Below are 23260 nucleotides of genomic sequence, written 5' to 3'. Positions count from 1 at the left end.
AAATATTGAGGAGGATGACACTGTATGAGCCTGATTTTTTTTCTTGCATAAAAGGATTTTCTTCTTCCTTTTCTTCACTGATACCAAAGTTTCTTCCCATTTCAGAAGAGCACTATTGCTTTTATTGATTATCTTTCTAAAATGCTCTCCGAAACTACTTGTTGGTTTTATTTGAATTTAATTACTGATAAACATAGGTTGTATTCTCAGCTTTCACACAAAACAGAACAAATACCTGCAATTCCCGGTTGTGATTCTCACACAGTAACTGAAGAAATCTCAGTATTGGCTGCATGATGGCAATTGCGGGACTCATTGTTACTTCCTCTGCGGATTTTTCCTCAGTGTTTCCCGCTTCTGGTCCTGTGCACATAATGTCTATTTCTGGATCCATTTCTCTTCTGTATACACAATATGCTTTGGATGTTGCTGAAGAAGCTTCTGTTAATTGCCCTTTCATTCCTTCTTTTAAATGTAGTGTTGAATCTCTTACTGAAAACAAAGCAGTACTTTTATATTTCTGAACCAATTTGCTTTTACTAATTAAAAAAACAAACAAACCAGGTACCCAAATTCTCTAACAATTGAATTAAAAATAATCTGACAAAAGGTGCAACAATTTCCAAAAAGGATTTGAGAGAGCACTTAAAAATTAAATCTGCAGTGGGTCATAAAAAAGATCTCAATGCTTAGCAAATTTTAAAAGGACTCATGTCTTTCTGATATATACATATATATATTCATGTATATGAGTTTCATATTCAAGGAGGTAAGAAAATGTGACAAACTTCAAAATGTTAATGTCTTTATGATTTGTATTTAATACATGGATGATTTTGTCATTCTGAATACCAAGAATCTTTCATTGGAGTTTGGTGTGGTAATTTCTGTTTTTAAAGTTTCATTTTCACGATCACTTAAAAGATTTGGGGCAGTTACTCTTTACCATGCATGCCACAATGAAATCAAACATCTTTCATGCCGTTGGTTGCTTTGCACTGATTATGTCTCATTTAAGTTTAGTCCTGCAGAGCCGTTTTAGGGTCAACCCATGACCAAAATTCTTTATGGATGATCAGAGCCACAGTGGGGATAATTAAACCAAGAGAAGAGAGACGAAAAATGTTAATGAGATTTAAACGCTATTCCCCTCTTTTCTCTCACTCTGTTCTCCCAAATACTCAAATACTTCTTTACCTCTCATTCGTGGACCAGATGTCATCAATTCATTGTCATCGTCCCTTTTTTTGTTACCTAAATCTATGGTATTAACTGTCACTGTTGATCTTATTTCTTTCTGAGCAGCCTTCATTCGATCATAGAGAACTTTAAAGAATTTTTCTGACTTTTTTTGTTCATGCAACTGCTGGTAGAAAGAATACTGCAAGAAAACATATTTTAAGACATCAATACCCAAGGGGAGACAAATAGTGTTTTTATGCTTGAACTAAACATAAGCATTATAGGCAAAAGCACACACTTAATGCACCACCCATTATTATTTCATAAATTGACAGCCTTTGCCAGTTTCTTGTACTATTTAATGTGTACTAATAATAGTTGGTATTTACTTAGCATTTTCCACTAAACTCCAACATATTTTCAGATGCTGTTTAATTTATCCTTACTGGTTATATATTTTTAAAAACTTACAGGGACATTGTAAGAAGTTGTATGGAAAGAATTCTTTGATTTTTATATTATTATAAAGTCATGCATTGATTCAACATGTATGTATTGAGTGCCTACTATGTGTCAAGCCCTCTGTTAATAGGGATAGAACAAAAATGGAAACCAACCACAATCCTTGTTCTCATGAGTTTGTAATCTAAAGTGGAAAATAGCCATCAATCCAAAGATCATCCTGTATAAACATGAGTTTATGGAAAGTTACAAAGGACTATTTTTCTCTTTATCTAAATTACAGCACATTTAATTTGCAAAGTGTTACCATGGTAGCCTCACTCATGGGATCTCACTGATAAACAGGTACCAACTTCTTTTGGTTCCTCATTAGCTACATTGCTTTGCATGGGGTCTCAGACAAATCCACCTTAAAATAAATATAGTCAATAATGATGTAGAAATGGTTCAGAAACAAAAGTATGATAAAATGTATCTTTGTAAGATGTGGAAATATTCAACCTTGGGAAGATTTACCCTAATTCTTGCCTGCTCAATGCCTTATGGAAGTGTCCAGGAGAAGCAGTAGGAGGTAGGAAAGATAACACATTCCAGAGAAGACAGAATTTGAAGTGGGTGGGGGAATTATAACTTATTACTACCAAGATTATGAGATAGATACAAGACAAACAAGATACATATCATTTATAAATTAATAAAGATAATAACTCCCTAACTGTAGTGAATAAAAGAGTTATATAAGCTTGAGGAGAGATAGTATGAAGAAAACATAAGAAAAAATAATTTCCAGATCAAGCAGAACTGGCCCTACTCCAATATAAGAACATTTAAACAGCCAGTTTGGGGGAGTTTGCCCCAGGATATGCTTTCCTTTAGGAATTCCTGGAAACATGACCCACAGGTCTTGGGATCTGTAACTGAGACTCTAATGACATCAGGTCTTGAAATGGTTGCCTACCCTGCAATTTTCTCTGTGGGCAATGTATATACACAGAGTGTCTTATGAAGCCTTAGATGTCAGCTGCACACCTACAAGGGTAAGCTCCTACACAGAGGGCAAGCAACCCTCAAGAAAGAAGGCCAAAAAGTCACAGTAACCATAGCAACCACAGTAAAACAGTCAAGCTGGTTTTGTTAATTCAAACAACAAATGCAGCATCCACAGACCTCTACAATCCCATGAATTAAGCAGATGATAAAGCCCAAATCTTTTCAATATAAGGGGTTAGAAGGTGGAAGGAGTTTCCAGTATATTAATGAGGAGTTATGAGAACTTTGTGGCTCTATTAAAACAAAGTTTCATAATTTATGTAGTTCTTCCATATGTATTACTTCATAGATACTTTCAATTCAACAGTGTGATGAATAGAGTGCTCTTAGTTCCATTTTATAGATTCATAAAATGAGGTTTAGTAAAGATGAGTGACTTGCCCAATATTATATAACTAGTAAGGGGTAGAGCTAGGATTTAAATCTAGATTTTCTGACTCTAAATCACTAAATGTATAAAACAACCTCTTACGATCAAAATGCTAGATTATTTACATAGATAACACCTTTTAAGAACGAGGTATCTACAATGCTGAACAACACGATTTTAAAAAGGAAAAGTAGGTTTCATATATATTTATATAATCTCAACAAGTAGCATAAGTATTCCTTTCACTAAAGACATGATTTTTGCTTAGGAAACTACCTCCATTAGCTGCACAGAGTGTAAGGGGAAAGAAACTCCAAGTGTTTTGGAGCTAAGGGGGATGGATCAACAGATATGTGTGACAGGAGACTGGAAGAGGCAGAGAAGGGAAGGGAAGTGAGAATGGAGAAAGACAAGAGCATGATGCAGGGAGAATCCTCAAGTGAAATATCCTAGGGGTGAGGATGGAGATGGCTATTTCTAGAAAAGAGATGCTTATTGCATCTAAGAGCACAGAATCTGGAGCCAGACTGCATCGGTTTGAAACCTATCTCTATCTCTAACTAGCGATGTAAGCTTGGGTCTATCTCAGTTTCTTCTTCAGTAAGGTAGGATAACATACCACTTACCTCACAGGTTGTTTGAATATTAGCCAAGTTAATACATACAAATCACAAAGAACAGCGCCTTATATTTAGTAGGTATAATTTTTCTTATTGCTATCATTAGGTTCCATTTGAAATTGTAATATAAGTACCTCCTGTACCTTCTCCTTCAGTTGATCTTTAATAAAGTATAGAACATACACACATTGACTTAATGTAGTTAGAAAGGAAGAAATAAAGGAAGGGGCTGCAGTTCTCAGTATGACAGAAGCAGGGGTGTTAAGAATTTATGTGCTGAGAAAGCAAGACTTTTTTGGCTAAGGAGACAGTGAGAATGTAAAACCCCCATGGAACTGGCAAGTGTCTTGGGGAGGAGTGCGCTTTAGACTGCTATAGGGCAAGGAATAAGATTTGAGCTAATCTCAACTAGACCTCTTAGAGCCAGGAAAACATAGTTGCCATCTGGGTTATACAATGTGAGACATCCGAGTAGAGGAAGGCTGGTCCTTATTGTCATAATCCATCTTAAAAGAAGGTTTTCATATATAAGAGTAATTTAATGCTGTTTCATCAAAAAATATTTGTTGAATGGCTATAAAGCACTGTAGACATAAAGAATAGGATATGATCCCCTATACTGAAGAAGTTGAAATTCAATTGGAGAGGCAGGGTATAATACAAATTACAACCAAACAAAGTAGCACATGCAAAATGCCAAGTGGTATTAAAGAAACAAGTGCATGGAAGCTGAGATAAGGGAATGGACACCAAATGTCCCAGACAGCTAGGAAAGACTTTGTGAAGAAGAAAGAATTTAATTAGGACCATTCATTCACAGATCCATTCACTTCTGCACATTGACTGAACCCCAAGATTGGTCCAGACACAAGGGGTACAAAGATGAATAAAACATAGTTTCAACCTTTAAGGACTTATAATTTACTAGACGAAGCCTGATGCACACATGAAGAGGCAAAATAAAGCGGCAGAAATGGCCGGGCGCAGTGGCTCATGCCTGTAATCCCAGCACTTTGGGAGGCCGAGGCAGGTGGATCACCTGAGGTCAGGAGTTGGAGACCAGCCTGGCCACAGGATGAAACCCTGTCTCTACTAAAAGTACAAAAAATTAGTCAGGCATGGTAGTGGGTGCCTGTAATCCCAGCTACTCGGGAGGCTGAAGCAGGAGAATCACTTGAACCCAGGAGGCAGAAGTTGAAGTGAGCCGCTATCGCGCCATTGCACTCCAGCCTGGGTGACAAGAGTGAAACTCCATCTCAAAAACAAACAAACAAGCAAACAAAGTGGTAGAAATGTCATTAAAGACATCCACAGGTTATAACAGGGGCACATAGTAAGCAGTATTCAATTCTACCCAGTGAGATACGGAGCCTAGGCTTCTAGGAGAAATGTATTGAGTTGAATCCTCAAAGAGGAGAAAGCAGCATGAGAAATAACACAACGCATTTGAGGAATGGCAAAGAGCTAAGTGTAGCTGATGCATAAGAGGAAGGATGGAGGAGGCAAGAGGGTGGAAGAACAAGGGAAAGTTGGAAAATTTGAAGAGATCATGAAGTATCTTATGGACTATAGCAGGGAGTTTGTCTTTATAGGGCAGGTGACATATTTTAAGCAGAAGAATAGCATGTTTTTGGAAAGGCATCTTTGGCTGGGTGCGGTGGCTCACACCTGTAATCCCAGCACTTTGGGAGGCTGAGGCAGGCGGATCACGAGGTCAGGAGATCAAGACCATCCTGGCTAACACAGTGAAACCCCGTCTCTACTAAAAATACAAAAAATTAGCCGGGCGTGGTGGTGGGCACCTGTAGTCCCAGCTACTCGGGAGGCTGAGGGAGGAGAATGGCGTGAACCCGGGAGGCGGAGTTTGCAGTGAGCCAAGATTACACCACTGCACTCCAGCCTGGGCCACAGAGCAAGACTCCATCTCAAAAAAAAAAAAAAAAAAAAAAAAAAAAGGCATCTTTGAAGGCAACACGGAGAATGATTTGGAGAAGGGCAAAACTGGAAGCAGGGACACCTCTTAGAAGACTACTTGTCACTGTCTAGGAAAAGATAAGGAGAATCTGTAGTGAGAGCTGGAAAAGCAGGAATTGAAAATAATAGAGTATGGATATGAGGGATATTAAGGGGGCAGAATCACAGAAGTTGGTCATCAGTGGGATGTTCAGGAAGAGAGTAAGTAAGGGTGTACAAGTTAAGGTCAAGGATGACTATCATTTTCTGGTCAGACAACTGGGTAGATGGAGTGCCAGTCACCGAGAGAGGCAATGGCAAAAGGAGCAGTGCGTGAATGGAGAGCAACAGCAGACTCCATGTGAGACATGTTGAGTTTAAGGCATTTGTGCACATCCCACTAAATATTCTGGAAGACAGCCGGATACATAGTCTAGAACGTCAGTAAGTTCAGAAGCATCCAAACACAGTAAACGTTAAAGGTGTGGAAATGAATGAGGTCAGGGTGGGGAACACACAGAGTGAGAACAGAGAGTCCAAAGAAACTTGGGAGTTAAGTAGAGGGAGAAAAACCTTTGCAGAAGGCTAAGAAGAAATGGTAGGAGGTAGAAGACAAGCTGGAGAGGGTGGTATCCCAAGACCCAGGCAGAAAAGGTTTCAAGAAGAAAGAAAAAGTCACTAGTGGCAAATGCCACAGAAAATCATGTAAAGAAGGACTGAAAAATATTTCGGTTGTGAGAGATCTAGGGGAACAACTTGCCAGGAATTTATAAGTAGAAGGTGCAGTTTCCAATGGGAGCTGGCTTATTCCCCAGCAATATGAGGATATAAGTAAGCATAAATAAGTGCGAAGGATGAAGGATGATCCCATCTGGTGACCCTTAGTGGCCTAGAAACAGAAATCTACAAAAGACTGTAATCCTGAGGATATCTTCTAGAGATGCCCCCCACCAAAAAAAAAAAAAAAAAAATCCTTCACTTCTATCCACTGAACAAGCCTTTATCTAATGTTATGTGGTTGACTGGACACTTTCCCTAGAAAGTCCCAATTGACAGAACTTCCTGGTTTAAGTCTGAATAGTATTCTGTCATGTTTATATACCACATTTTTAAAAATCATTCATCCATTGATAAGTGAAATAGTGGAATCTAAAAATGTTGAAGTCATAGACGTAGACAGTGGAACATTGGTCAAAGAGTCCAGTTTCAGTTAAACAGGAGGAGTAAGTTTTGGTGTTCTACTGCAAAGCAAGGCAATGATACTTAATAACAATAATATGCTATATATTTCCAAATAGCTGAAAGAATTTTAAATGCTCCCACTACAAGTAAATGATAAATATTTGAGGTGATGGATATGCTAATTATCCTGATTTGATCATTGCACGATATGTGTGTGTGTGTGTGTGTGTGTGTGTGTGTGTATATATATATATATATAAGCATCAGATTGTACCCCATAAATATACACAATGATTATTTGTCAATTAAAAATTAAATTAAATTTTTAAAAAGTCCCAACTGAATACCTGGTTCAGATAAGATAATTTCCAAAAAAACTCACTCAATTTCCTCCATCACCTCCTTCCTCAAATTCCCTCAGAGGAAATCTATGCTGCAGCTACAGCATCATGAGAATTTTAAACACTTTCTTTTCTCAACTCAGTACTATTGATTTAGCGTTGTTTTTGTCACCATGCCACTTGCTGCTCGTGAGGCCTTTACTCCTAAAGCCACTGTGATTGGATGTGTTAGATGGTAATGTTCCTATTGTTCAATGTATTTGATGGTTAAATGAAGCACAATATCCCAGTTTCAAATTAGACATGGCTTCTGCTGGCCATGAGTCGAGAAAATGGCTTTTGGAATTTCTAATTATATACTTAGTTGTAAGTAGACAGTTTTCTTTGCTGACCAAGGCAAACCTAGAAAGAGCAGGCTACCGAGCAGCAAAACAGACAGCTACATAGGAGGAATAAATTCCTGTGTTCTAATCCTCGGTAAGGTGGCCATAATTAACAATTTATTGTATATTTTCAAACAGCTAGAAAAGTGAATTTTGAGTGTTCCCAACACAAAGAAATGATAAACATTTGAGGTGAAAGATGTGCTAATTACCTTGATTTGATCATTACATATTATACACATGTATCAAAATATCACACTGTACCCTATAAATATGTACAATTATTATTATTTAACCATAATGATAAATGAAAAAAAAAAAGACTGGAGGACAATGTCTGTCATCTGGGAACACTCTCCAGCACTCGGGCTCATGCAGCATGTTTTGCCTTTGGGTGTAGTCAACCCTACGGGCCACTTGGCAGAAGTTTCAAAAGAAAACATGTGCCTTCTGGAAATAGTGGCCTAATCTCCTGTGTGCAGGTGAGCATATTGCTCACTGTTGTGGAATTCCTGGAATCATGTCAGAAGGAAGTTTCAGAGGAATGTTCTGCTTGACTGAATAAATTGTGAAGCTCTGTAGTTTCTACAGCAAACAAATTTAAGAAAAGTGTGATACATGGATTTTTTTTTTTTTAGATAGTAATAAGAGCTAAAAGAAACACATTACTTTTCCTTGGTTTCTGTGACAAGTAAACAAGAAATACCAATAATAAATGTAATCCCCATGATTGATGAACAAGTACCTGTGTTTGTGTATTTCCTCCTTCAAGCAAGGCAATGCCGAGGAAAATGCCTTCTGAAAAAATTCTGTCATTTTTGGTGTTCACTATAACATCGATGACAAGTTCTGATGCACCTTCTTTATCCAGCAGACACTGAATGTCTGACATTGATATCCCCATCTTATCTGAATCTTGTCCAGAAAAGCTTCCTGTGATTGGGAAAAATAAATAAATAAACCTTAATTGTAGACATTATTAATATGTAAGGTTTTCAAATTCTTAAATTTTATTATTTTAATAAAAATATTAATCATTGAGATTTTTTCCCTACAAAGTTAAATATAATAGAAGCTTGAGGCTGGGCATGGTGGCTCACGCCTGTAATCCCAGCACTTTGGGAAGCTAAGGCAAGCAGATCACTTGAGGTCAGGAGTCTGAGACCAGCCTGGCCAACAGAGTGAAACCCCAATTCTACTAAAAATACAAAAATTAGCCAGGCGTGGTGGCACATGACTGTAATCACAGCTACTTGGGAGGCTAAGGCAGGAGAATTGCTTGAACCTCAGAGGCAGAGGTTGCAGTGAGCCAAGATTGCGCCACTGCACTCTGGGCTGGGTGACAGAGTGAGACTCTGCCTCAGAAAAAAAAAAAAAAGCTTGAGTTTAAAAATATCAAAGTTTGTAAAAATAGAACTCTTTATTAAATGTTTGACACATGGGATTAAATGTTTTTCTTAAAAACAGAAAGAGAAAACTAGCTTTATTTTGTCCTTAATTTATACATTAAGAGATTATAACTTAGTTTAACTATTTTTCCAAGGTCAAAAAGCAAAATCAATTCTGATGTTCAAATCTGTTGTTTTATGAGCCCCAAATTGTATGAAAGTTTTTAACAGTGATTTTTAAATGACTCTTTTATATATCTGCCATTTCAGTAAAATACTAGAGTAACACTGACATGAAGATGTATCATGAGAATCCTAAAATGAGAAAACGAATGACAGGACTTACCTCCCACCTGTGCAGTTTTGGAGTAGGCCCCTGATAGGTGTCCATTCACACCAATACTATAATCACCTTTAAAGTATCGATTCAGAAGTATCTTTCTTAATGTGTTACCCTAAGAAGAAGGATAACAAAGAGTTACTGTTTCCTTTTCTAATAAAAGTGAAAAATGTCAGTATGTTAAATGCTTTAAATGCATTTTGTGAATGATGTTGAGGCATGGAAAAATTAACTTTATATCAGATAATATTTTCTGAGGCAAAAATTTACAAATGCATCCCAATAAAATAATCATTTTGCTTCTCATAATAAATAAAGAGGGTGGGAGAAGCTTTTTGGAGGTGACGAACAGGTTTATGGCAGATATTGTGGTGGTGGTTTCACAGTGTATACTTATCTCCAAACTCATCAAGTTGAAGACATTAAATATGTACAGCTTTTTGAATGTCAATTAATCATAACTCAATAAAGAGTTTTAAATATAACTTTATTCTGTCAAAAATAAAAGAGTGTGTTCAATAGAATGTACTAGAAAAATCACAAATGCTAAAAATTTAAGATTGCTTCAAAAGCTGAAGTTTCCAGAGTTGGGGAGTATCAGTTGCCTAAAGAAGACTCAGAATAATAAACACCCTAAGAATTGGAAAGCAAAGGGCTTAGGTAGAGGAATTTAGTCAAAATAGCCAGAAAAAGAGTGGGGAACAGAGCAGGTACTCAAAAAATTAACCTTGATAAAACAGACTGAATTATATTTAAACTCCAAAATGCTTTATTCAGAAGACTGTGGGCAAAAGACAGTGTATTCCTTTACAAATTACATAATCCAAAACTTCCTAAGTCTTCAATTTTGTACTGACTACAGGACATTTTTTAAATAATACATTTTGTAATATAACTGCTTGCATGTACATAAGAAACACAGATAACTCCAAATCTTTTATTGGTGATTATTATTTTAATAAAAAGAGTGATTTAAAAGCATTATTTAAGGAATACTTGTTTAAACTATTTAAATTAATATAACTACAGAGGTGTTATTTCCACCTTGCAGGTAAGGAAACTGTGGCCGAAGAGCTTAAGTAATTGGCTGCAGATCATGCAGTTAACAGGTGATTGAGCAACACCTGACTCAACTCTTGGCTACAAAATCCAGCCATTTCTTCATGTCCCGCTGCACCCAACCTTCATGCTGTGACATGTAGCTCTCATTGCTCATTCACTTTCTCATATTTTGGCTATTCTTTCTCAAGTTCTTTAGGTATTATCCTCAGTTCTTTTGTTGTGCTCCTCTCCTGGCTGGCAATTTCATCTTCTCCTTAGTTGCACAATCACTTCTGCTGGTCTGCCTGCCAAATGTGTTTCCTCCAGCCTGAACCTTGCTTTCCTAAGCTTCTCATTCTGTTTCCACTTAGATTTCCTTACCTGTGTCTTGAGGTTCCACTGGCATCTCAAACTCAATTTTTCAGAACAGAATATTCCTTCTCTTTCAAATGTTTTCCCCTTAATTTTAATTTCTTTTAAGAAGATCACACCCATTCTCATAATCCCAGCACTTTGGGAGGCTGAGGCGGGCAGATCACGAGGTCAGGAGATAGAGACTATCCTGGCTAACACAGTGAAACCCCGTCTGTACTAAAAATACAAAAAATTAGCCAGGCGTGGTGGTGGGCGCCTGTAGTCCCAGCTACTCGGGAGGCTGAGGCAGGAGAATGGCGTGAACCCAGGAAGCGGAGCTTGCAGTGAGCCGAGATCATGACACTGCACTCCAGCCTGGGCGACAGAGCGAGACTCCGTCTCAAAAAAAAAAAAAAAGAAGATCACACCCATTTTCGTCATTTAAGCTCCAAATTTAAGGGATCACCTACTACCCCCCCACCCCAACTTGATAATGATTTGAAATGTCAAATGACATGAAATCCTGCCCATTCTACCTTTCAGCTGTAGCTTCCAATAGAGTCTTCCTACATTATATTTTAACCAAATTGAACCATGTGATCATTTCTCTCTCTTTTTTTTTTTTGAGACGGAGTCTCGCTCTGTGGCCCAGGCTGGAGTGCAGTGGCACAATCTCGGCTCACTGCAAGTTCCGCCTCCTGGGTTCATGCCATTCTCCTGCCTCAGCCTCCAGAGTAGCTGGGACAACAGGTGCCCGCCACCACACCCAGCTAATTTTTTTGTATTTTTAGTAGAGACGTGGTTTCACCGTGTTGGCCAGGATGGTCTCGATCTCCTGACCTCGTGATCCGCCTGCCTCGGCCTCCCAAAGTGCTGGGATTACAGGCATGAGCCACCATGCCCACAAAGCCTTCTATGTCTTACCTTTACTCCTGTGATATTCAATGCCTGAAATGATCTTCCTCCATCTTACCTATGAACTGGTCCTATCTTCCCTCTTCATTCTACAAATATTCATTAGGTGCCAATTGTTTTAGGCACCATTTTAAGTCAATAAGATATAACCCTCCCTCAAAGAGTTTACAATGAGATGAACGCAATATTCTGGAAGCATAAGAGGAGCTGTCGACTCTGAGGAGGCTCTACATGGCATAGCCTGTCTACTAACTTATGTGATCATCAGACAGACCTGTCTTGTGCACAGTTAACACTCAACTAACATGTCCTAAATGTCATAGTGCCAAGAATTTTTTTTTTTTTTTTTGAGACGGAGTCTCACTCTGTTGCCCAGGCTGGAGTGCAGTGGTACAATCTCAGCTCACTGCAACCTCCACCTCCCTGGTTCAAGCAATTCCCCTGCCTCAGCCTCCCAAGTAGCTGGGATTACAGGCACACACCACCACGCCTGGCTAATTTTTTTTGTTTGTTTTGTTTTGTTTTGTTTTTTGTATTTTTAGTACAGACTGGATTTCACCATGTTGGCCAGAGCTGGTCTCGAACTCCTGACCTCAGGCAATCTGCCCGCCTCAGCCTCCCAAAGTGCTGGGATTACAGGCATGAGCCACCGTGCCCGGTCAGTGCCAAGAATTCTAACAGACACTCAGAGTGTCTGGAGTTTGTTTATCCTTGTAACAACTTTTATTTATTGGTACTTAAATTCTTAGAACATAGACAGTTATTATTGCTTCCTATTTCATGTTTTCTTTCTTTAAGACTTCTTCATAATGGGGTGTAGTAAGTAAAGGTGGTGACTAGTCTCAAAAGAAACAGTGAAGTATAACAGCTTATTCTACCAAGGAATACAACTCTACTATCTACTATTCCTGATAACACTTAAGTACAGCACCTAGAAGAAACGTAAGACATGAAAATCGTCCTTACTGTTTCTTTTTTTAAGAGAAAGTCCTTTGAGTTGAATTAAATTCACCTGGCCAAAGAATATTTCTTCCAAAAGGAAAGGAAAAACAAAACAAAGCTTTTCTTTGGAGTCAACGCCTTTGGGTAATTACTGTGACTCTCATTATAGTAGAAGGAGATGCTATGAAAAATCTTTTAGACCCATAAACTACAGGGTTGAAGTTATAAGTTGGGGAGAAAAATATGAGGTCACATTAACTGAAGCACTAATTTTTTTAAAGAGTAGCTCAGTTTGTTGTGCTATTCATGGATCTCACCTCTACAGACCACTCATGCTAACCCTGTAGAAGACAGTTGGCCCACCTGTAATAACTAAAGCTGACAGTGTGAAAATCCAGGACTTTTTCTTGAAATTGCACAAGTCAGCATCACTGTCTGAAAGGGAACCTATTGTGAAGAGGACTGAACCCTTGAGAACTAGCTCCCCTTTTAGTCTCTGCAAGAACCTTTTATGTATTATTATTTCTATTATTATTTAGAGATAGGGTCTTGTTGTGTTGCCCAGGCTGGAGTACAGTGGCACAATCATAGCTCATTGCAACCTCACACTCCTGGCCTCAAGCAACCCTCTCACCTTGGCCTCCCAAAGTTCTGGGATTACAGACATGAACCACTGCACCTGGCCCTGGAAGAATCTTTTAATCACACCATTTATCACACTGCTACAAGAACCCAACCAACAGATAAACAAATAAATTTTTTTAAAGATGAAATAGAAAACTTTTTTACCATTTACTTTTTAAAATGCCCTTTATACTGCTAGAATAATGAAACTATTGAAAACCAACCAAAGAGTAGAATTATGTCACACCAAATAAAAATAAGCATCATATTTGTGATTATTTTTAAATTCTCTTCGGCAGATAAAATCACAGTGCCTATCAGATTCATAGACATCAAAATCAAACGAGTAACACTCTTCTTATTCAATTATAGCCCCGTTAGAAGCATCTATTTCCTCACCATGTAATATTCAGACTGCCATAGAAAAGGCAGGGGCTTCCTATTTTTCTGTTCTCAACTCTGAAGCCACTCTGCCTGGGTTTAAATCCCCTCTATGCCATATACTAACTGGGGATCTTAAACAAGTTACTTCATCACTCTGGGCCTCAGTCCCTCAACTGTCAAATGAAATTGTTAATATCTACTCTCAGAGGATTTCTGTGATAATTAAATAGTTAAAATTTACTGAAAGTACTTGGAACAGTTCCAAACACATAGTAAGTGCTATAAAAGTTGTGCATTGTTGATGTTATCCCTGCTAGTATTAATATTATCCAGATCATGGGAACAGTCTACAACTTGCAAAGTGCTTTTGCAGACACTTTCTTATGTTATACCAAACCTTCCCACAAAAGTGAAATAAATTTCCAGTATATTAAGAAAATGTGAAAAATAATGAATGATAAACTGCCCCTAAATCCTAGCTTTTTAACTATTAATCAGTCCTTAGAATTATATACTTATTAGCTAACATGGCAAAGTCACCCTAAAGCATGAATATACTTCACTATATAAAATGTACCCTTACAACTTCAACTAAAGTTGGAACAAATTCTGTCTTGGTTCAAACTTCAGAGTTTTGTGCTAAGACAAACTCTGGTGCCAAAAATGATTAATGAATAGGTATAAACAGAACAAGATTCTGTTATGTCTTAGTAATCTTCATTTAAGAATAAAAAAATTCAGATATTGCTACATCACAAGTTCAGCAGAAACTGACTTCTCTTGTCAACTATCCAGTTCTGACTTAAGCGGTGAGAGACATGTACTGTGTCCCAATTTGCTTTTGGGGCATTCTTGATAGTTTGCACTATCTGTGCAGTGGTGGTAGCTTAAATGTGAGTCATTTCCCCAAATTACTTTAATTCAAAAGTAACTGTAGAATCATTGTCAGAAATTCTGGTGCCAGGGTTGCAAATAATTGTCTCAGAGCTATAATTGCCATGGCAGAAATGAGGGAAGAACTAAAAGCACATTAGGCCATTATGAAAAGAATTTCACCACAGTTGAGAAGTTTGACTTCTGTGCTGGTTCTTCAAATCCAAAATGCATTCCTGATGCACCTCCCATGGAAGGTCTCTTTGCTGAGTGAGGACAAGCAAGGAATGTCCTTTACAGCCTTTTCAATATCAGAGTCAATTCCAGGCCACAAGACACTACTTTTAGCCAATGTCTTCATATGAACACATCCCAGATGTGCTAAATGTAATGTAGCCAAGAAAACTAACAACCACCTTCTGAAATTACAACAAAATATCTCCATAAAAAGACATCTTTTGTGGCCAGAGAAGTCCTGCTGATGGTTTGTGAATATCTGGGAGGATTGGGTTTTTCCCACCCATTCCCTGTTAAACCGAGTCCAATGCATCAAAAATTAAAAAGTTCAGAAATCGTTGCCTTCCATGGATAGAAAGGATAATCAAATTTATGCATCCTAGAAAGGACTAAAATTTTGTTTCATTTTTGAGAAAGCACAACTCTGTTTGCCTTAATGGGGAGTTAATAGCCTTAGGAATGAAGAGTTCAAGGATGTGTGATATTTGAGGTATAACTACCCACATTCATTCCCATACCCTTAGAAAAACAATTTACTAAAGTAATATTTTTTCATTATGTAAAATATAATCAAGATATCATGAAAAAACACAACCAGCATCCTAGAAAACTAAGTCCTCAACTAGAAATTCAAAAGGTAATAAAAACTGCAAACTAAGGATGCCCAATTTAAGACTTATCCTCAAAGATTCATGATAAGCTACTAATCAGCTGAGACAAGATCTACAAGGAGGTGATGATAGGTACCTGTTAGTCTCCCCATAGTCCCATTTTAACATTAAACTTGGTATTAGCATAATTTGTGTTTCTGTAACCTTTTGGCTTAGTAACAATACGTCTGATTAGGTATTTTTCCTCATTTGAATTGCCAGGGGTAAAAAGGTACATTTCTCATTTCAATACATTAATGTAACAACTGTATCTTTGTGGAGTGATATTCTGCCCATCGTTATAATCAACTATATTTTCAGATAACTCCTTCGGGAGAATATGGTCAATCTCCTATAATCTAGCTGTTTAATCATTTGAACATCTTAGTCTCCCTGTCCAAGAAGTTGTAAGTCAATTTCTCTCCCTGTTGCCTTTGCCTAGCTTTCTTAAGATAGGAAACACAAATTTCAACAGGACTAGTTATGTGCACTCAGAAGATGCTCTTCTCATCAACACAATGACATACTCATTACAATCTTGAAAAATATATGATGTCTCAATGATTCTAGTAAAGAGCCTTGTGAAAAACCAAGACTGTGGAAAATGTTAGATCCAAATATTCATTCACCATAATGGCAACCTACTTCCAAATTTCTTCTTTCCTTGTTTTTATTGATTGTAAAGACATTTATTACATTTCTACCATGTGTCAGGAAGTAGAAAAGTGGATGCAAAAAGTAATTCTGCAGCATATGCTGAAAGAATTTTCAGATATGTGGAGTTGAAACATATGGCACTGTTTTCCAATATAAATAATCCTCACCAGACCATTTGATTCCATTGGTGAAATTTAAACGTTTAAACAGTAAATGATGAGGTTTAAATATTTGATGCTGCTGCTGAATGAAAGAGTGACTTCAATAACCACTCTGAGTTTATCAAATATCCTAGCCTCAAGACAAACAGGGTTGCTGAGAAGGTTTTTTTAGATGATTCTATACTCCATAGATAGCAAAGGAATAAAGCAAACTGTATTTGTTTTCCTTGGGGCATTAATTAAAACCTCCCAGTATTTGAATTCCAGGAAGCATACTAACTAACATGAAACCCAACAGACCCTTCTACCTCAACCATTTTAAATACAGGGTTTGCTGAAATTCAGAGTTTGAGAACTTACGCAATCCCTCACCAACAGTACTTAAGAATGGATTTTACTGCTTGTAATTGTTTAGTTTTCAGAATAAGCAGTCTTCTGACTTTAAGCTGAGAGGAGGGTAAGTAAGCAAGAAGTGAGCAGACAAGCTTTAGATACCATCTCCTTAATGAAGGAAAATGACTGTATTCACATAACATAAATCAGTGCCTCATAAAATCACACTCAAAGACAGTGGCACACAATCATTAAAGTGAAGCCCACAGTCCCTGGTACACAGTATAAAAACCTACTAGAGTACTGTTTGTTACTGAAAAGAATGAAATCAGTGCTGTCAGTGCAGGCGTGTGCATGCTCACCAAAGACTGGGGAAAATGGAACTTCAAGAGGTAATTTCAAAGCTTCTGCAAAGACTATGTTGCTGAGTGGGGGGTAAGGCAAAGTATGTAACTCAGTAATGGACTCAGCTTACAGTGCATCCCAGAGAGTACAAGAGGAAAGAGCAGGAGATGGAAGGAGATTTAAATAAATGAGAAGACTGACACTGATCTGAATAGCAATATGAACTTCAGTGGGAGAAAGGTCTTCCTCCTAGACAATGGGGAAAGTCGTAACTAGTTTGCTGTTTTAAAGTTCTATCCCCAGATTCTGTGATGTCTGTTATATTTCCATAATCATTTAGTGAAGACAGGCACAACTTTGGAAGGTGGTGTCACAGGAGATAAGGAACAATACATACAGGGACGTATCACCAGCACTATCCTGCTCTATATTGGCCTTCCTGTTTCTATGGAGTTTCTTGCATTCTCAACAGTAGTGCAGTCCTTGATCTTCAAGCTGTGACCTCCTGATCCACAAACAAGAGAGTGTGGCTGGTTCACAGGGCAGTGAGATGAGTGCATGGCTCCGAAGAGCCGGCAAGGAAACAATGGGGTAGAAGACCCACTGCCCCCCACCAACATACACACACACACACACACACACACACACACACACGGATTAAGTGAGAGACAAAGACCTCATTATTTTTCCCCAAAATACTAGAAATAGATTATTCTTAGAAGAGAGAAAGAAAACTAGCACTGGTATTACTTATCAATCAATGCAATATTTGACAAAATATGTATGAAGCTAAATTTTAATAAATTCAGAATACATTTAGAAGTTCCTCAGATAGGACAGTCTATGGAATCCATGGAATAGAGGAGTTCTACATGGCACAACTCCAAAGGGAAACCTTGAGAATTAAATGAGATAATATCTATACACAATTTAATACATAAGAAGTTCAGTTTATGAATGCTCCCGGCATTGGCAATGATAATGCACGTTAGTGGACCTTAGTGGAAACGATGTCTCAGAGAGTAATGTGATTGGTTTGAGTCTGGGTTCTTCCACTTATTGGCTTTGTGATCTAAAGAATTTTAATTAACTGCCCCAAGGCTCAGTTTCCCCATCTGTGGATAATAATATTTACACTGCAAGGCTATTTAAGGATTAGGAAATTAAATAGGAGAAGCTTTATGTTCTTGGCCCATAGCAAGTACTGAATAAACAGCTACTGTAATACTTTATTTTATGTTTAAAGGAAAGCATTAATAAGTTTCAATCTGGGGAAGACTTGCACAATTGATGACATAAAGAGGACATTACAATGCCCAGTGCCACAAGACAGCCATGGTTTTCACAGCTGACATCAATATCCAGCTCCAACCTTCTGTAATTTTTCAAGAGAAGGCAAATGAAAAACAGCATTCATTTTGTGAAAGACTACTTTGAAGCCAATTTGATCAGTATGCTAAAATTTCTTAAAAATAACACTTACTTGTGGATAGGTTTCAATCACCCCTATTACATGTACAAAGCAGAATTCTTCAGAAGATAATTTAGACAGCCTTTCCTTGAAGTAGTGTTAAATGGAAAACCAATATTCCATGTTCTGTGGGAAAAGAGCTATTTTCCCTCCTACTTAGTTTTAACACAAGAAATGTATTAAGTATATTTATAAAGTTATTATCAGCAACAATTGTTCATTAGTGGAAAGGCTGTGCTTCCTAACACATATCCATATGTCTCTCCATATCCACAGGATGCCCCTCTAAGTCATTTCTCACTTAACATTCAGAGGCTTGCAAAACAACAGATGACTGGTATTCAGAATACATGACTATACAAAGAGTGTTTATAAATCATTAAGAATCTTGTAGAAAAGCTGACAGAAGAACTGAACTGGCATTTCATATAAGAAACACATACAGCCAATAAACATGAAAAAAAATGCTCACCTTCATTGGTAATCAAAGAAATGCTAATAAAATGGTGGAGACACCATTTTATACCCAATAAATTGACAAAAATTAAGAAGTCTTACAAAATCAAGTGTTGAAGAGGACATGGATCAAGAGAATGTGGGATGCAAATTGGTACAACTACTTTGGAAATCACATCAATGTATGCTCTCAGCCACCAATTTCACTCCCAGGGGAAACATGCTCAAGGAAACAAATAGTATCCCATCCTAGACATTTATATCTGCATGATAGCAATAGCAAAACAAACAACAAGCAAAACATCACCTGGAATCAACCCAAATAACAAGTGACAGGAAAACTGACAAATAAATTATAGAATATTCCCAAACTGGAATATTATAGAGTAGTAAACATGGATTAAACAGAGCCTCACCGTAACACACAACTACTTTCATGAATGTTAGAAATAGAATGATGACAGGGAAAAAAAGGGAAGTCCTAGAAGATATGCAGTATGGTATTCAAAACGTGAGCTACCTCTGGAAGGGGAGGCCAGAACACATATGTAGACACAAGTTACAGGTAATGTTCTCATTCTTCATTTGGCTGAGGTCATGAGTCTTTATTATATTTAATGCTTTATAGTTAAAATTTATGTTGTATATATTTCTTCATAAAAATTCAATATTATAGGAAAAGAAAATGCTCAAGAACTATTAGACATCATGATGACAGCTTCCTACATAGGATGTTCTGTTGCTTTCCAGCTCTCTTTGAATCCTGGCTAAAATCCATAGCATTACTTTAGGGGATGATACACAATGCAACACCTACAGATTTGAGCCACTGTCTCATTGTCTTCTGAACAATCCACATCTTCCTTCTGCCACACAGCTTCTTAGTGTCTTATCATGCTCCCTTCTGCTTCAAGACATTAACAGATGATGTTCTCTTTCACCAGCCATGCTTTCTGTCCCCCGACCCTGAGTCCTCCTGGCTTTACTTAATTCCTACTTAACCTTTAGATCTCAGCTCAACCATATCTTCCTCAGAGTCATCCTCTCTAACCTCACCAAGTCAATTCTCATTAAGTCCTCTTATAATAGCATGTATATCACCATGTGCTTTAGCTGTATACTTATTTATACCAATCTTTCAATGATTTCTATCACCCTCTATTAGATTATAAGTACCATGAGGACAGGAACTATACCTTTCTTTTTTTCCTTTTTGGCTGACCATTGATTCCAACACCTAGCCCCAAAGCTAGCAAACTAAGTACTCAATAAATATTTTTGACTGAATGTATGAATCAATGATTTTGAATGAGAGATCACTCAATTTATCAACAAAATTTGATGCTGAGTGCCAACCTATTCAAGGATGGCTGATATTTGTTGTATATCATGTCTGATAACTTTAGAAAACATTTGAGATTTATTCAATGTTACTTGCATATTACATATTTTTAGTACAAGGCTGGGTGCCTTGTATTAATACTAAAACTACAAGGCACCCAGCCTTGTACTAAAAATATTCAAATATTTAGCATAGTACTAAAAATACAAGATGGCCAGCATAGTACTACAAATACAAGATGCCCAGCCTTGTACTAAAAATACTTAATATGTAAATATTACATTGTATTACTGGCTCATGCCTGTAATCCCAGCACTTTAGGAGGCCAAGGCAGAAGGATTTCTTGAGCCCAGGAGTTCAAGACCAGCCTAGGCAATATAGGGAGACCTCTTCTCTACAAAATTAAAAAAAAAAAAATTAGCCTGGTGTGATAACACACACCTATGGTCCCAGTTACTCAGGAGGCCCAGGCAGGAGGATCACTTGAGCTCAGGAGTTTGCGACTGGCCTGGGAAACTTAGAAAGACTTCATCTCTAATAAAAATAGGAAAATAATCTGGGTGTGGTGACATACGCCTGTGGTCCCAACTACTAGGAGGCTGAGGTGGGAGGATCGCTTGAGCCTGGGAAATCAAGGCTGCAGTGAGGCATGATTGCACACTGCACTCCAGCCTGGGAGACCCTGTCCAGCCTGGGAGTAGGAATCCTGTCTCAAAAAAAAAAAAAAAAAAAAAAAAAATTAGCACACAAAACTCATTACCTACGGTCGGCTGAAAGAAGGAAATTGTGTTGAAATCCAGCAAGCAAAATGTTATAAAACTTAAAAGACAGACAATTTCAATATTTAGCCTGAAAGATTAGAAGGTAAAATACTAATTAATGATCACAAGTGTAGCCTAATGCAAGAGAACACACTAATATCCCAAAAGTCCAGTCCAGGTTATCCCCCTGCTACAATATGTCTACTGCAATAGGATTTTCGTATTTTACTAAAAAACAAAGAAACCACCTTAAGGCTGCACGTCATACAAGGATCTGACTCAGCAACATAATTCCTAATATTATGTGAATATGTCAATTTGAAGAGATACAAATTCACTATTCTCTTTTAAAATATGTTTGAATGTGTCATAATTTATAATAGAAGATAAAGATAATTCTTTTACCTCATTTTTCCTCATGAAATAAATCATTTCATTTCTTTAGTGTTCATTGCTACATTAAAAATTATATAAATCTAATCTTAATCATTCCTTGCATCTATTTGTCCAGGAGGCCACATATTTGGCCTACTTTAATATGAGCAATTATCTGCTCCCATGAGCTCCTAATTGTGTTCTACATGTAAACCACAATTTTCAAAGAATTTTGCAGAGAGAAAACTATGAGACAATGATTTAGAACTAATGAAAAATAGAAATCCTTTAAATTTTCATCAACATTTCAAAGCACTAACACAATTATTACTAAAAGAAAATGAGGTCTCAGTTCAAACAAACCTAGAGATGCCTGAGCTAATTAAAGGGGCCAAGTGCCAAATGCTTACCTTAGAAAGGGTCTTTTTAAGAAAGGCTTTATTAGACTTATTATGGTCTTATGAATGCTATTTTGGAAATCAGTTTGATTCCCTGTGGCATACACCGTGATAGATATTTCACTACTTTAATGCATTTAGAACTGTAACTATAATCCGGGGCACTAAGAAAGTAAACGTTTATTTTTAATAACATGCAAAGCACATTTGCTGGTAAGGAAGCATAGCCGCTTGGTAGTACTATGGTGCTAGCCTCTGAATTATAAATGTGGATTTTCACAGGTTTGTGATTCACCTATTGAAATTAGCTTCTGGAAAAAACAAGATGAAACATTCTCAGGCTGAAAAGAAAGCTTAAAGTATTTAATAAACATTATTTGAGGTAAACCAGCTTTTCTGAATCAGTGAATTGAAGAGAGGAAGAATCATTTCAGTGAACTACAGGTTGCTGATGCTGATCTAATACTCCTAAGGTGTGGAAGAATGAGTCAATGAATATCTCTCTACTCTTCTCTCTCTCTCTCTCTGTGTGTGTGTGTGTGTGTGTGTGTGTGTGTGTGTATGTCAGTGTGTATGTGTGTAATATATACGTATATCTATTTTTGTACTCATGGATATTGATGCATATTTGTAAAATGAATTAGGTCTTTGAAGTATGAAGATTCTTGCTATCTCCCCTGGGTGTTGGTAAGCATAAATGACTGGGTTGCCTTCAAAAAAAACTGAGCAAGCACATCTCTTTTCTGCTTTATTTCATTGATTCTAACACACCCACTCCTTTCCTGCATGTTTTAACATTTCTAAATTACAGGTCACTTTAAAATCCATGGTGTGCTTTAGTTTAATTAGCAGCATTTATTTATTTTTAGGGATACATAAAATTATGGTATGCCTTATTTATGATTGATGGTATTTTATGATTGATGAACTATATTGAACGAAAAAATAAGTACACCTTTTAATCTGGCATTGTATCAAATACTCATTGCTTCCCAGTATGTGGCATCACTATTATACCTGTTTTCTAGTTAAAGTAAAGTAAGATGAAAACATACAGAAATTTAGAGATTTAACCTTTGCAATCGAACAGTTATTTCAGTGTTTTCCCTTTTTCATGATACATTTTCTATATGTAGCCCAATTCACTACTGTAAATTTTGATATCATAGGCCCCTACATTAAAATTAGTAAGGAAAGTGACAATATTGATAGAGATGAGAGGTATATTTATCTTACAAATCAAGAGTAATGGAAAAGCAAACAAGTAAGAGACACACATTGAACTAATTTATGAACCATGGACAATATTAAATTTCTCTCCTTTTAAAAAAAGTTGCCCCTTGATACCATCTCACACCCACTAGAATGGCTAAAATAAGTGATCTGGGGACACGGAAAAAGCTGACATTGTGATCTGAACAATAACACATGTTGGTGAGGATGTGGAGAAAATGGGACCCTCATACACTGCTAATGGGAATAGAAAATGGTGCAGCCACTTGGCAGTTCCAAAAAATTAAATGTAGAGTTACCATACATTCCGGCAATTCCACTCCTAAGTATTTACCCTAAAGAAATTAAAACAGAGGTCCACACAAAAACTTGTACAGAATGTTCATTGTGGCATGATCCATAATAGTAGAGACAATCCAAATGTCCACCAAATGATG

The 23260-nt window shown here is 37.2% G+C and overlaps 1 protein-coding gene across 14 annotated transcripts in view; it reads right to left on the bottom strand.

Annotated features, from left to right (window-relative positions):
- Positions 1–23260, bottom strand: part of ITPR2 (inositol 1,4,5-trisphosphate receptor type 2) — a 499386-nt gene that overhangs the window by 149094 nt on the left and 327032 nt on the right. For all 14 annotated transcript variants that reach the window (XR_010148345.1, XM_063786880.1, XM_016923764.4 and 11 more), the window contains 4 exons: positions 9278–9386; positions 8289–8476; positions 1198–1381; positions 236–492 (listed from right to left, as the gene is read on the bottom strand). Coding sequence is in view for 13 of the 14 variants with exons in the window: in XM_063786880.1 (XP_063642950.1) it covers positions 236–492; positions 1198–1381; positions 8289–8476; positions 9278–9386 (738 nt within the window). In the remaining variant the exon portion in view is untranslated. The remainder of the gene's footprint in view (positions 1–235; positions 493–1197; positions 1382–8288; positions 8477–9277; positions 9387–23260) is intronic.

This window comes from Pan troglodytes, chromosome 10, assembly GCF_028858775.2.
Source record: "Pan troglodytes isolate AG18354 chromosome 10, NHGRI_mPanTro3-v2.0_pri, whole genome shotgun sequence".
Lineage (NCBI taxonomy): Eukaryota > Metazoa > Chordata > Mammalia > Primates > Hominidae > Pan > Pan troglodytes.
Note: the sequence above shows the minus strand (reverse complement) of the source record. Positions and strands in the feature narration are given on the sequence as shown.